General features: G+C 40.9%; 1 protein-coding gene across 1 annotated transcript in view; it reads left to right on the forward strand.

The window, feature by feature from the left end:
* The first annotated feature begins 6673 nt into the window (after positions 1–6673).
* LOC141116909 (low affinity immunoglobulin gamma Fc region receptor III-A-like) overlaps positions 6674–13311 on the forward strand; it is a 39231-nt gene continuing 32593 nt past the window's right edge. The window contains exons 1-2 of the mRNA XM_073609404.1: positions 6674–6747; positions 9832–9852. Coding sequence (XP_073465505.1) covers positions 6717–6747; positions 9832–9852 — 52 coding nt within the window. The 5' untranslated portion in view covers positions 6674–6716. The remainder of the gene's footprint in view (positions 6748–9831; positions 9853–13311) is intronic.

The raw sequence follows: 13311 nt of genomic DNA on the forward strand, positions 1-13311 counted from the left end.
TTTTAATAGTAATGGCGGCGATCTGCGATTTTTATCAGGACTACGTCATTGCGGTGGACAGATCGGACACTTTTGACACTATTTTGGGACCATTGACAGCGATTAGTGCTTTAAATAGCCACTGATTACTGTATAAATGTCACTGGCAGGGAAGGGGTTAACACTAGTGGGAGATTAAGGGGTTAACTGTGTTCCCTAGGTGTGTTCTAACTGTAGGGAGATGGGACTGACTAGGGAAGGAGACTGATCGGTGTTCCTATATACTAGGAACACACGATCTGTCTTCTCTCCCCTGACAGGACGTGGATGTGTGTGTTTACTCACACACATACCGTTCCTGCTCTGTCAGGAGTGATCGCGAATAAATAAAATTTGTATTTTTATATATACATTGTTATATATACAGTGCTCCACAAAAAGTCTATGGCTATATGGGGGCTACAAGTAAAGTTAAGGCCTAGGATGATTTTTTAAATGTGTGCAAATAATTAGCAAAAACAGCTCTGGCAGCGAAAGGGTTAACCTATGTATACTCCCTCACTGCTTCCCTCCTCAAATAACACAGAAGAATATAATACGACTGGTGATTTCTGTATGTCTAGATGCCTCTGTGTGTTTCATCTACTTCCACAACAAGCGGTAGAAAAGAGGAAGAACTTCTATGAAACCGATGACCTCAATGAAAAACATATTTTTGACGTAAAAATTTAAAAAGGAACTATTATCTAGAAGCCAGACATCAGAAAAAAAAAGAATAAAAATGAAACCAATTACAGTGCCTTGCAAAAGTATTCACCCCCAACCCCTGGCTTTTTATCTATTTTGTTACATTACCGCCTTTAGTTCAACATTTTTTTTAATCTGAAATATATGTGATGGATCAGAACACAATAGTCTAAGTTGGTGAAGTAAAATTAGAAAAAATATATACATAAAACTATTTTTCAGAAATAAAAAACTGATAATTGGCATGTGCGTATGTATTCACCCCCTTTGCTATAAAGCCCAAAAAAGGTCTGGTGCAACCAATTACCTTCAGAAGTCACATAATTAGTGAAATGATGTCCACCTGTGTGCAATCTAAGTGTCACATGATCTGTCATTACATATACACACCTTTTTGAAAGGCCCCAGAGGCTGCAACACCTAAGCAAGAGGCACCACCAACCAAACACTGCCATGAAGACCAAGGAACTCTCCAGACAAGTAAGGGACAATGTTGTTGAGAAGTACAAGTCAGGGTTAGGTTTAAAAAAATATCCAAATCTTTGATGATCCCTAGGAGCACCATCAAATCTATCATAACCAAATGGAAAGAACATGGCACAACAGCAAAGCTGCCAAGAGACGGCCGCACACCAAAACTCACGGACCGGGTATTAAGGAGGGTATTAATCAGAGAGGCAGCACAGAGACCTAAGGTAACCCTGGAGGAGCTGCAGAGTTCCACAGCAGAAACTGGAGTATCTGTACATAGGATGACAATAAGCCGTACGCTCTAAAGAGTTGGGCTTTATGGCAGAGTGACCAGAAGAAAGCCATTACTTTCAGCAAAAAACAAAATGGCACGTTTTGAGTTTGTGAAAAGGCATGAGGGAGACTCCCAAAATGTATGGAGGAAGGTGCTCTGGTCTAATGAAACTAAAATTGAACTTTTTGGCCATCAAAGAAAACGCTATATCTGACGCAAACCCAACACATCACATCACCCAAAGAACACCATCCCCACTGTGAAACATGGTGGTGGCAGCATGATACTGTGGGGATGTTTTTCAACAGTTGGGACTGGGAAACTGGTCAGGGTTGAGGGAAAGATGGATGGTGATAAATACAGGGATATTCTTGAGCAAAACCCGTACCACTCTGTGTGTGATTTGAGGCTAGGATGGAGGTTCACCTTCCAGCAGGACAATGACCCCAAACACACTGCTAAACAACACTTTAGTGGTTTAAGGGGAAACATGTAAATGTGTTGGAATGGCCTAGTCAAAGCCCAGACCTCAATCCAATAGAAAATCTGTGGTCAGACTTAAAGATTGCTGTTCGCAAGCGCAAACCATCCAACTTGAAGGAGCTGGAGCAGTTTTGCAAGGAGGAATGGGCAACAATCCCAGAGGTAAGATGTGACAAGCTTATAGAGACTTATCCAAAGTGACATGGAGCTGTGATAGCCGCATAAGGTGGCTCTACAAAGTATTGACTTTAGGGGGGTGAATAGTTATGCACATTGACTTTTTCTTTTATTTTGTCCTATTTGTTGTTTGCTTCACAAAAAAAAAAAAAAAAAAATCTTCAAAGTTGTGGGCATGTTCTGTAAATGAAATGATGCAAATCTTCAAACAATCCATGTTAATTCCAGGTTGTGAGGAAACAAAATACGAAAAATGCCAAAGGAGGGTGAATACTTTTGCAAGGCACTGTAAATCATGCACCAAACACAATGAGCCGTGGGCAAAGCAGAAGTGGTCACTGAGCTCACGTTTAGGATTGTTTAACAGGAAGGAAATAAAGTGATGTGCATAAGAAAGTCTATGATGGGTTTTGCTTGTTTCCTAATATTTGCTTATGCAAATGACAGTAAAAAATGAGAAGTGTAAACCTCAATCCGGGATGGACAGAAGTACAAATCATTTGGCATGTACAGTATCTCATCCATGTATTCAGATTTTGCTTGAAGTTCAGCATGTGCAGATCAGTACAATGCAGTAAACAGAAAAGGTGGTGGAAATTATTTCCTCCCAGGACCCGTCTCCTAAATTTCACTCATCCACTCTTGGAATTACTTCCTGTCCAATGCAACATGTAAAATTAAGACGACCATGTTAACAACTAAAAAAATTGCAAGTAAATCAACAAACATTATAAGTAAATGGGAGAGAGAGACCTAAACTGCACTTTCACGTCGGCCCAGGTTCATCGCATTATCATGTTCGCCTTAAAATCCTCTATCTGTACCAAAGTACAGGAGACCAACTACAAGCTCTTAACAAGGTGGTACCTCACCCCACACGCTTTACATATATGTTATCCTGATAAGTCCGAACTCTGCTGGAGATGCCAGGGGGGACAGAGGCACGATATTACATATATTTTGGTCCTGTCCAAAGCTTTCTCTTTTTTTGGTCCACAATCAGAAATTCATGGAATACACTGTCCCATATGACCCGGCCTTCTTATTACACGTCTCCACCATAATCGCCAAAATTATACAAAAACTCAATTGTACGTCACCTATTAAATGCCACAAAGGCCTATATTCCACTTTGCTGGAAGAGGCAGTCCCCAACAACGGTAGCAAGCTGGATCCAGGAAGTAGAGGATATTAGTAAAACGGAAGACCTGGTGTTCACTGCAAGACACCAGCAGGAAAAATTTACCAAGACATAGGCGCTAGGGAATCAATTCATTCTTTCCCCAGAGGGCACTGCCCTCAGAGCTTCCTGATGAGGCAGACACCTTTGTAAGTCCAAACTTCAGGGCCATCCTGAATCAACCAGGGCCCTATAACCACCCTAATAACCCCTGTCCCTGCACCCTCTTCTTAATAAGTTCCTTCCCCTCCCCACTGTATTTTCCCTCTTTTATATCTTCCCTCCTCTGTTTTCCAATGCTAATGCACATCTAGATTATACGTTAAATGGTGAGAATGGAGAGAAAGGAAGGAAAACAGTAAAAGGACAGAGAATTAAGTACGGTGACAAAAGGAGCCCCGGGTTCCTTATTCCACTTCATTCCTTAAGCGGATAAATGTATATATAAAAGTAGCTTTTACCACTCAATACCAACTCATGAATTGTTTAATATCTGTAACACAACTGTAAGATTATACAAAAAATAGCAGCGCTGTGAATAAAAATGTAAAAATATGAAAATATAAAAATATTGATACCAGTGTTAAATGGGACAAATTAATAGAACCCAATTTCAATGACTAACACAGTTCTTGGAACCTAAAACAATGAGTGTTTGATGAACGGTCCTATCACAGTGAATAAAGTCCAGATGAATATTGTGAAAAGACATAGGCACAAGCCCCAGTCTTTGAAGCAGGAAATGTGGATAAAAAAATTATTCCTTCACCGCACCACTGTGGTAACTAGAAATAAAATGCGCGCTTACCAAGCGGCAAGCACAAGGGGGCTTGCGACCTTAACCCGGTCAGGACCTTTCATTAGATGAACTTGTAGAAAACGACATGCCACTTCATATACCATAGAGTAATGATACCGTTAGTCCACCAAGTAACAGGCAATCCCTCTTAGCATAGAGATTGATAGAAACTCCTAGCTGGGGGTTGTTCTGGGATACCCCGGAAAAAGAGAGGAGAACAACATAGCGTAATCCTGGTTTGCAATTTATTAAAAGAATTTAAAATAACACTTACAGTGTAGTGAATACAATTAGGCATAGGGAGCCGGCCGGCTAAAAACGAACACCCGTCCTGCAGACGGTAGATGCAGCACGTCAGCACGTCAGCACGCCCAACGCACGTTTCGTCACACTCTGATGTCGTCTGGGGCACAACTGTAAGATCAAATGTACATATGAGTCATTGCTTCTGCTGTTTATTATGACAATGTTTTATGTCTGTACTCCACTTGTCTTTGCCCACGTTGGCGTTAATAAAAATTATATTTAAAAAAAAAATCAACAAACAAGTCAAGTTTAAATGTGTACTTTCAGTATATTTCCTTTCTATAAATTAACCTGATATTACAATTTGGTACATTTACCCAATAGATTGCCCATATGGTATCACCTGAGTGTACTATGCAGTGAGGTAGTGCAATGGAAGCCATACCTTACCGAAGTGACAACATTGGACTACAAACATGATCCTCACTATTGTATGATCCAGCTAGACCAGCAATCCTGGGTGCAAACCAGCAATGTCCACCCTCAAATGTAATATACAGTGGGGACGGAAAGTATTCAGGCCCCCTTAAATTTTTCACTCTTTGTTATATTGCAGCCAGTTGCTAAAATCATTTAGGTTCATTTTTTTCCCTCATTAATGCACACACAGCACCCCATATTGACAAAAACACACAGAATTGTTGACATTTTTGCAGATTTATTAAAAAAGAAAAACTGAAATATCACATGGTCCTAAGTATTCAGACCCTTTGCTCAGTATTTAGTAGAAGCACCCTTTTGATTTAATACAGTCATGAGTCTTTTTGGGAAACATGCAACAAGTTTTTCACACCTGGATTTGGGGATCCTCTGCCATTCCTCCTTGCAGATCCTCTCCAGTTCTGTCAGGTTGGATGGTAAACGTTGGTGGACAGCCATTTTTAGGTCTCTCCAGAGATGCTCAATTGGGTTTAAGTCAGGGCTCTGGCTGGGCCATTCAAGAACAGTCACGGAGTTGTTGTGAAGCCACTCCTTCGTTATTTTAGCTGTGTGCTTAGGGTCATTGTCTTGTTGGAAGGTAAACCTTCGGCCCAGTCTGAGGTCCTGAGCACTCTGGAGAAGGTTTTCGTCCAAGATATTCCTGTACTTGGCCGCATTCATCTTTCCCTCTATTGCAACCAGTCGTCCTGTCCCTGCAGCTGAAAAAGACCCCCACAGCATGATGCTGCCACCACCATGCTTCACTGTTGGAACTGCATTGGACAGGTGATGAGCAGTGCCTGGTTTTCTCCACACATACCACTTAGAATTCAGGCCAAAAAGTTCTATATTGGTCTCATCAGACCAGAGAATCTTATTCTCATCATCTTGGAGTCCTTCAGGTGTTTTTTTAACAAACTCCACGTGGGCTTTCATGTGTCTTGCACTGAGGAGAGGCTTCCGTCAGGCCACTCTGCCATAAAGCCCCAACTGGTGGAGGGCTGCAGTGATGGTTGACTTTCTACAACTTTCTCCCATCAGCCGACTGCATCTCTGGAGCTCAGCCACAGTGATCTTTGGGTTCTTCTTTACCTCTCTCACCAAGGCTCTTCTCCCCTGATAGATCAGTTTGTCCGGACAGCCAGCTCTAGGAAGGGTTCTGGTCATCCCAAATGTCTTCCATTTAAGGATTATGGAGGCCACTGTGCTCTTAGGAACCTTAAGTGCAGCAGAAATTTTTTTGTAACCTTGGCCAGATCTGTGCCTTGCCACAATTCTGTCTCTGAGCTCTTCAGGCAGTTCCTCATGATTCTCATTTGCTCTGACATGCACTGTGAGCTGTAAGGTCTTATATAGACAGGTGTGTGGCTTTCCTAATCAAGTCCAATCAGTATAATCAAACACAGCTGGACTCAAATGAAGGTGTAGAACCATCTCAAGGATGATCAGAAGAAATGGACAGCACCTGAGTTAAATATATGAGTGTCACAGCAAAGGGTCTGAATACTTAGGACCATTGTGATATTTCAGTTTTTCTTTTTTAATAAATCTGCAAAAATGTCAACAATTCTGTTTTTCTGTCAATATGGGGTGCTGTGTGTACATTAATGGGGAAAAAAATTAACTTAAATGATTTTAGCAAATGGCTGCAATACCTGTATTACAAAGAGTGAAAAATGTAAGGGGATCTGAATACTTTCCGTCCCCACTGTAAGTTTTGGTTGAGATCTGATTCTCACAGATTATTCCTCTTTCTACATTTTTTACGCCATTGGTTTTAACTCTTATGAAATGTCCAAATAGAAAGCTCAGGAAATGTGAAGACACTCATAACTTCTGCTTCTCAGAAAGATAGTCACAACTTCCAGGTCTCGGCTACCATGTCTCTCGTCCTCGCCATCGTGTTCCTATGTAAGTAGAAAGTTTTTCTTTCTATTATCTGAGTATCGGCGCATGAAACACACAAAACAACTCATTAGTGTGAAACTGTTGAATGCTTCACATAAAACACACGCATTATATTTGCATCTGTTGTGAACAAAGTATGGTGACCCCTCTTATTATATAGTGTTCACCATCTAATGGGCACTGTAGGAACTGTCTGGTTTCATTAGAAATACATTATGTTACAACTGTTTATTATAACCTGCTGTCAGTGATGGTCAGGGCAGGACTTAGGGTGGTGGGGGCCCCTGGGCTTGAGTCACTTTCGGGCCCTACCTTCTATACATTACCGTATTTATCGGCGTATAGCACACGCCAGCGTATAACACGCACCCCAAGTTTAGGAGGGAATTTTAAGGAAAAACACTTTTAGGAGGGAAGTTTAAGGAAAAAACTTACATTTAAATGCCCATTAATGCAGGCTTGCACAGCGTCCATCTGCACCCTTGTCCATCCATCTGCAGCCTTGTCCATCCATCTGCAGCCTTTTCCAGTATCATTGCAGCCTTGTCAGTGTAGCCTTGTCATTTGCAGCCTTGCCCCAGTGTCATTTGCAGCCTTGTCATTTGCAGCCTTGCCCCAGTGTCATTTGCAGCCTTGCCCCAGTGTCATTTGCAGCCTTGTCATTTGCAGCCTTGTCATTGCAGTCTTGAAGTTTAAAAATGGCGCCACCGAGATACAGAGTCCTCTGTATCTCGGCGGCTCTCGGGTCCTCTCGGTGGCTCTTGGGTCCTCTCGGTGGCTCTTGGGTCCTCTCGCAGTCCCGAGCGGAGCCTAGAGTAGCCGAGTGTTTGGGTACAGCATCACACAACTGCGCAATTGTCAGTTAAATCGACGCAGTGCCGTATCGCAAAAAAAAATGATTGAAGTGCAATATTTCTATTATTACATTGTTATATAAAATAAAATAGTTCAACTCACCATAAGCAGAATCAGTCAGAGCCTGAGCGTGTCACTTGCCAACGTCACCTGCCTTCAGATGTCACTTGCCACACATTGCGGATTGTCAATTGCCACGTCACTTGTCAGCGGATGCAGGGTGTCACTTGCCACGTCGCCTGCCACCGGGTCGAAGGGAGCCCCGTCAGGTAGGATGTACGGGGGCCCCGTGATTTCTAACATTCAGGGGCACATTCAGGGGGGCGGCAAACTCCTGCCTGCTAGCAAGCCCGTTTCGCCGGCACCACTGCTTATTTCACGGCAACCGATCGGGCTTTTGTACTCCCACTTCCTGGTAGCGGTGGAATGCACCATAGGGAGGACGTGATGTAATCAGCTGGAAATGATGCAAGACATGGGAGGCAACGTGGCCATCATTTCTGGCTGATGACATCACGTCCTCCCTATGGTGCGTTCCACCACTATCAGGAACTGGAAGTAAACACAAGCCTGATCGGTCCCCGTGAAATAAGCAGCAGTACCGACGAAACGGGCTGGCTAGCGGGCAGGAGTTTGCCGTGGATCCAGGCCCTGCCCGTGGGGCCCCCTATTGAACGGGGCCCATGGGCTTGAGCCCAGTCAAGTCCAATTGTAAGTCCAGCCCTGGTGATGGTGGATTACACACCACAGAAAGGAGCTGCAGAAGGCATCTGGGAAGAGCATTTCTTGACTAGTGCTGCTTTATAAGTATTGATTGTAAGCTCTGTTTGTGGTCTTGACTCTTAAAGACTCACATTTATCTAAATAAATCAGAACTGCAGGAGGAGCTTTGCTTTTATTGCCAATATTCATAATGAAGGTATCTGAGTGGCATATCTAAGAAGAAAACTGTAGTTAAAGGTTGAGGCAATGCTAGGGTTGGGTACCAGAGTGTGTGTTCTGGATCTACTGCCAGGTGCCCCTTGTGTAATTTCATTAAAATATTGTTTGAAGTTACAGTATACTCTTTCCTACCACATCCCAGAATCCCAGTATTTCCACCCCCTGAGACATACAGCTCATGAGGGGCTGGGGGGTTCTGGTTGTTTGGTTTTGTAAAGGGGGGGCTGGTGGCTTCATAATTCAGTCCTGATGACTCTGTGTCTAAGCTCCAGTGATGGAGGGAAAGGCATCTGGGTAGCTGTCACACCAGGTGGGATTTGAATGTTACATCCTTTTGCTGTATAATAAATTTACATTGGCCTTTTTTATGAGTGGTTCTTTTTGGAAGACTTATATGCAGTATTGATGGCTCATTAACTGGAACTGCATAGGGAGAAATTGGTCTGGTTTCTGATTGAAATACCGTTTATAAAGGTGATGGTGGTTGGCTATCTGGAGGGAACATAATGCATACTAGAAGTGTTTTGGGGGTTGATGACGGATGCATGAAAGCATCTCTTAGGTAAATGAACATGTCCAATTACTGTGTAAGGGGGCTTATGGGGTGAATATAAGGGCTACCCATGGTTAGATTGGCAACATAACCCAACCACTCCAAACCATAGCTTTAAGCCTGGTACACAAGATGAGAATATCAGATGAATTACCGTTCAAATTTTTTTTTTGCATGCTAGTCTCATATTGAAAATGAAGAGATTACGAAAGTGAAGAAAATTGTCATAAGACAGAATCCAGCTTCAGAAGTGATGTAATGTGCTGTATTGTATCGTAATGTATTCTGTCGTTTCCGAGAATGCGTGATCTGATTTTTTTCAGATGAATTCTGTACTGATCAAATGAAAATCGGACGCTCCGGTATCGTGAGAGAAAAATTTACATGTTTGTCCCTTCGAATAATTTCGGTTGAACTGTCGCGATCAACCGTCGAAAACTGTGTACTAGTGATAAGATTATCGTACGAACGCCTCCGAAAGTAGTATTTTTTGTCCGATTTTCTCATTGTGCGTACTAGGCATTCATTTTTCCATGCTTACTTATCACCTAAGAGAAAGTGGCAGTTTGATCTTCTACTGGTGACCATAGAAAACTGTGATCTTAACAACATCTTTGTCATAAAAAAAGTGTAATTTCTAACTGATAACAAAAGAAAAAAGCATTTAAATGCGATATGTTTTAATGACATGTACTGTATATAATATTTTCTAAAAAGTGTATTTTTTTACTTTTCAGCTTTGAACGTGGAAAGATCTGGTGAGTACAGGGATAATACTGGATAATATACTATAAATACAATAGTACTAAAAAAAAATGTTGATTTTAATGTTTTCTAAAAAAAAGGGGGGGGGGGAGGGTTTGCGTCACTAATTTTGTTTATTGATTTTCATTAGCCACTTCAGCCCCAGAAGATTTCAATGACTAGGCCATTTTTTGCGATTCGGCACTTTAACTGACAATTGCGTGGTCGTGCAGCGCTGTACCCAAACAAAATTGACATCCTTTTTTCCCACAAATAGAGCTTTCTTTTGGTGGTATTTAATCACCTCTGCGGTTTTTACTTTTTGCGCTATAAACAAAAGAAAAGCGACCATTTTGAAAAAAACCACAATGGGTTTATTTACTAAGGGAAAACCCACTTTGCACTGCAAGTGCGCTTGGAAGTAAAGTCGCTGTAGATCTGAGGGGGACGTGCAAGGAAAATAAAAAACAGCATTTTAGCTTACACGTGATTGGATGATAAAATCAGCAGAGCTTCCCCTCATTTCAGATCTACTCCTTAGATTTAGGGGGACTGCACTTCCAAGTGCACTTTTAGTGCAAAGTGGATTTGCCTTTGGTAAATAACCCCCAATATCTTTTACTTTTTGCTATAATATATATCCCACATTTTTTTTTCAAAAAAAACTAATTTTTTCCTCAGTTTAGGCCAATATGTATTCTTCTACATATTTTTGGTAAAAAAAAATTGCAATAAGCGTATATTGATTTGTTTGCGCGAAAGTTATAGTGTCTACAAACTATGGGAATGACTTATGGCATTTTTGTAAATTTTTTTTTTTTTTTACTAGTAATGGCAGTTTTTTTACTTTTTGCTATAATACATATCCAGAAAAAAAAAACATATATAAAAAAAAATATTTTTTTCATCAGTTTAGGCCGATATATATTCTTCTACATATTTTTGTTAAAAAAAAAATCGCAATAGGCATATATTTATTAACCACTTCAGCCCCGGAAGGATTTACCCCCTTCCTGACCAGAGCACTTTTTACAATTTGGCACTGCGTCGATTTAACTGCTAATTGCGCGGTCATGCAATGCTGTACCCAAACTAAATTTGCATCCTTTTCTTCCCACAAATAGAGCTTTCTTTTGATGGTATTTGATCACCTCTGCCGTTTTTATTTTTTGTGATATACACGGAAAAAGACCGAAAATTTAGAAAAAATATGATATTTTCTACTTTTTGTTCTAAAAAAAATCCAATAAACTCAATTTTAGTCATACATTTAGGCCAAAATGTATTCGGCCACATGTCTTTGGTAAAAAAAATGTCAATAAGTATATATTTATTGGTTTACGCAAAAGTTATAGCGCCTACAAACTAGGGTACATTTTCTGGAATTTACACAGCCTTTAATTTATGACTGCCTATGTCGTTTCTTGAGGTGCTAAAATGGCAGGGCAGTACAAAACCCCCACAAATTACCCCATTTTGGAAAGTAGACACCCCAAGCTATTTGCTGAGAGACATGTTGAGTCCATGGAATATTTTATATTTTGACACAAGTTGCGGGAAAGTGACATTTTTTTTTTTTGCACAAAGTTGTCACTAAATGATATATTGCTCACACAGGCCATGGGCATATGTGGAATTGCACCACAAAATACATTCAGCTGCTTCTCCTGAGTACGGGGATACCACATGTGTGGGACTTTTTGGGAGCCTAGCCGCGTACGGGGCCCCGAAAACCAATCACCGCCTTCAGGATTTCTAAGGGTGTAAATTTTTGATTTCACTCTTCACTGCCTATCACAGTTTCGGAGGCCATGGAATGGCACAAAACCCCCCCTAAGGGACCCATTTTGGAAAGTAGACACCCCAAGCTATTTGCTGAGAGGCATGGTGAGTATTTTGCAGCTCTCATTTGTTTTTGAAAATGAAGAAAGACAAGAAAAAAAAATTTTTTTCTTTTTTTAATTTTCAAAACTTTGTGACAAAAAGTGAGGTCTGTAAAATACTCACTATACCACTCAGCAAATAGCTTGGGGTGTCTACTTTCCAAAATGGGGTCATTTGGGGGGGTTTTGTGCCACCTGAGCATTCCATGGCCTCCGAAACTGTGATAGGCAGTGAAGAGTGAATTCAAAAATTTACGGCCTTAGAAAGCCTGAAGGCAGTGCTTGGTTTTCGGGGTCTCGTGCGCGGCTAGGCTCCCAAAAAGTCTCACACATGTGGTATCCCCGTACTCAGGAGAAGCAACAGAATGTATTTTGGGGTGTAATTTCACATATTCCCAAGGCATGTTTGAGCAATATATCATTTAGTGACAACTTTGTGCAAAAAAAAAAAAAAAAAAAATTTGTCTCCTTCCCGCAACTTGTGTCACAATATAAAATATTCCATGGACTCGACATGCCTCTCAGCAAATAGCTTGGGGTGTCTACTTTCCAAAATGGGGTCATTTGGAGGGGTTTTGAACTGTCCTGGCATTTTATGCACAACATTTAGAAGCTTATGTCACACATCACCCACTCTTCTAACCACTTGAAGACAAAGCCCTTTCTGACACTTTTTGATTACATGAAAAAATTATTTTTTTTTTGCAAGAAAACTACTTTGAACCCCCAAACATTATATATTTTTTTAAAGCAAATGCCCTACAGATTAAAATGGTGGGTGTTTCATTTTTTTTTTCACACAGTATTTGCGCAGCGATTTTTCAAACGTATTTTTTGTGGAAAAAACAAACTTTTTTAAATTTTAATGCACTAAAACACACTATATTGCCCAAATGTTTGATGGAATAAAAAAGATGATCTTAGGCCGAGTACATGGATACCAAACATGACATGCTTTAAAATTGCGCACAAACGTGCAGTGGCAACAATCTAAATACATTTTTAAAAGCTTTTAAAAGCCTTTACAGGTTACCACTTTAGATTTACAGAGGAGGTCTACTGCTAAAATTACTGCCCTCGATCTGACCTTCACGGTGATACCTCACATGCATGGTGCAATTGCTGTTTACATTTGACGCCAGACCGACGCTTGCGTTCGCCTTAGCGCGAGAGCAGGGGGGACAGGGGTGCTTTTTTTTTTTTTTTTTTTTTCTTTATTATTTTTTTGCTTTTTTATCTTATTTTTAAACTGTTTCTTTCATTTTTTTTTTTTAAATCATTTTTATTGTTATCTCAGGGAATGTAAATATCCCCTATGACAGCAATAGGTAGTGACAGGTACTCTTTTTTGAAAAAATTGGGGTCTATTAGACCATAGACTTCTCCTCTGCTCTCAAAGCATCTGACCACACCAAGATCGGTGTGATAAAATGCTTCCCCAATTTCCCAATGGCGCTATTTACATCCGGCGAAATCTAAGTCATGAAATGCTCGTAGCTTCCAGTTTCTAGGCCATAGAGATGTTTGGAGCCACTCTGGTCTCTGATCAGCTCTATGGTCAGCTGGCTGAATCACCGGCTGCATTCTCAG

The sequence above is a fragment of the Aquarana catesbeiana genome, linkage group LG13 (genome assembly GCF_042186555.1).
Source record: "Aquarana catesbeiana isolate 2022-GZ linkage group LG13, ASM4218655v1, whole genome shotgun sequence".
Taxonomy (NCBI): domain Eukaryota; kingdom Metazoa; phylum Chordata; class Amphibia; order Anura; family Ranidae; genus Aquarana; species Aquarana catesbeiana.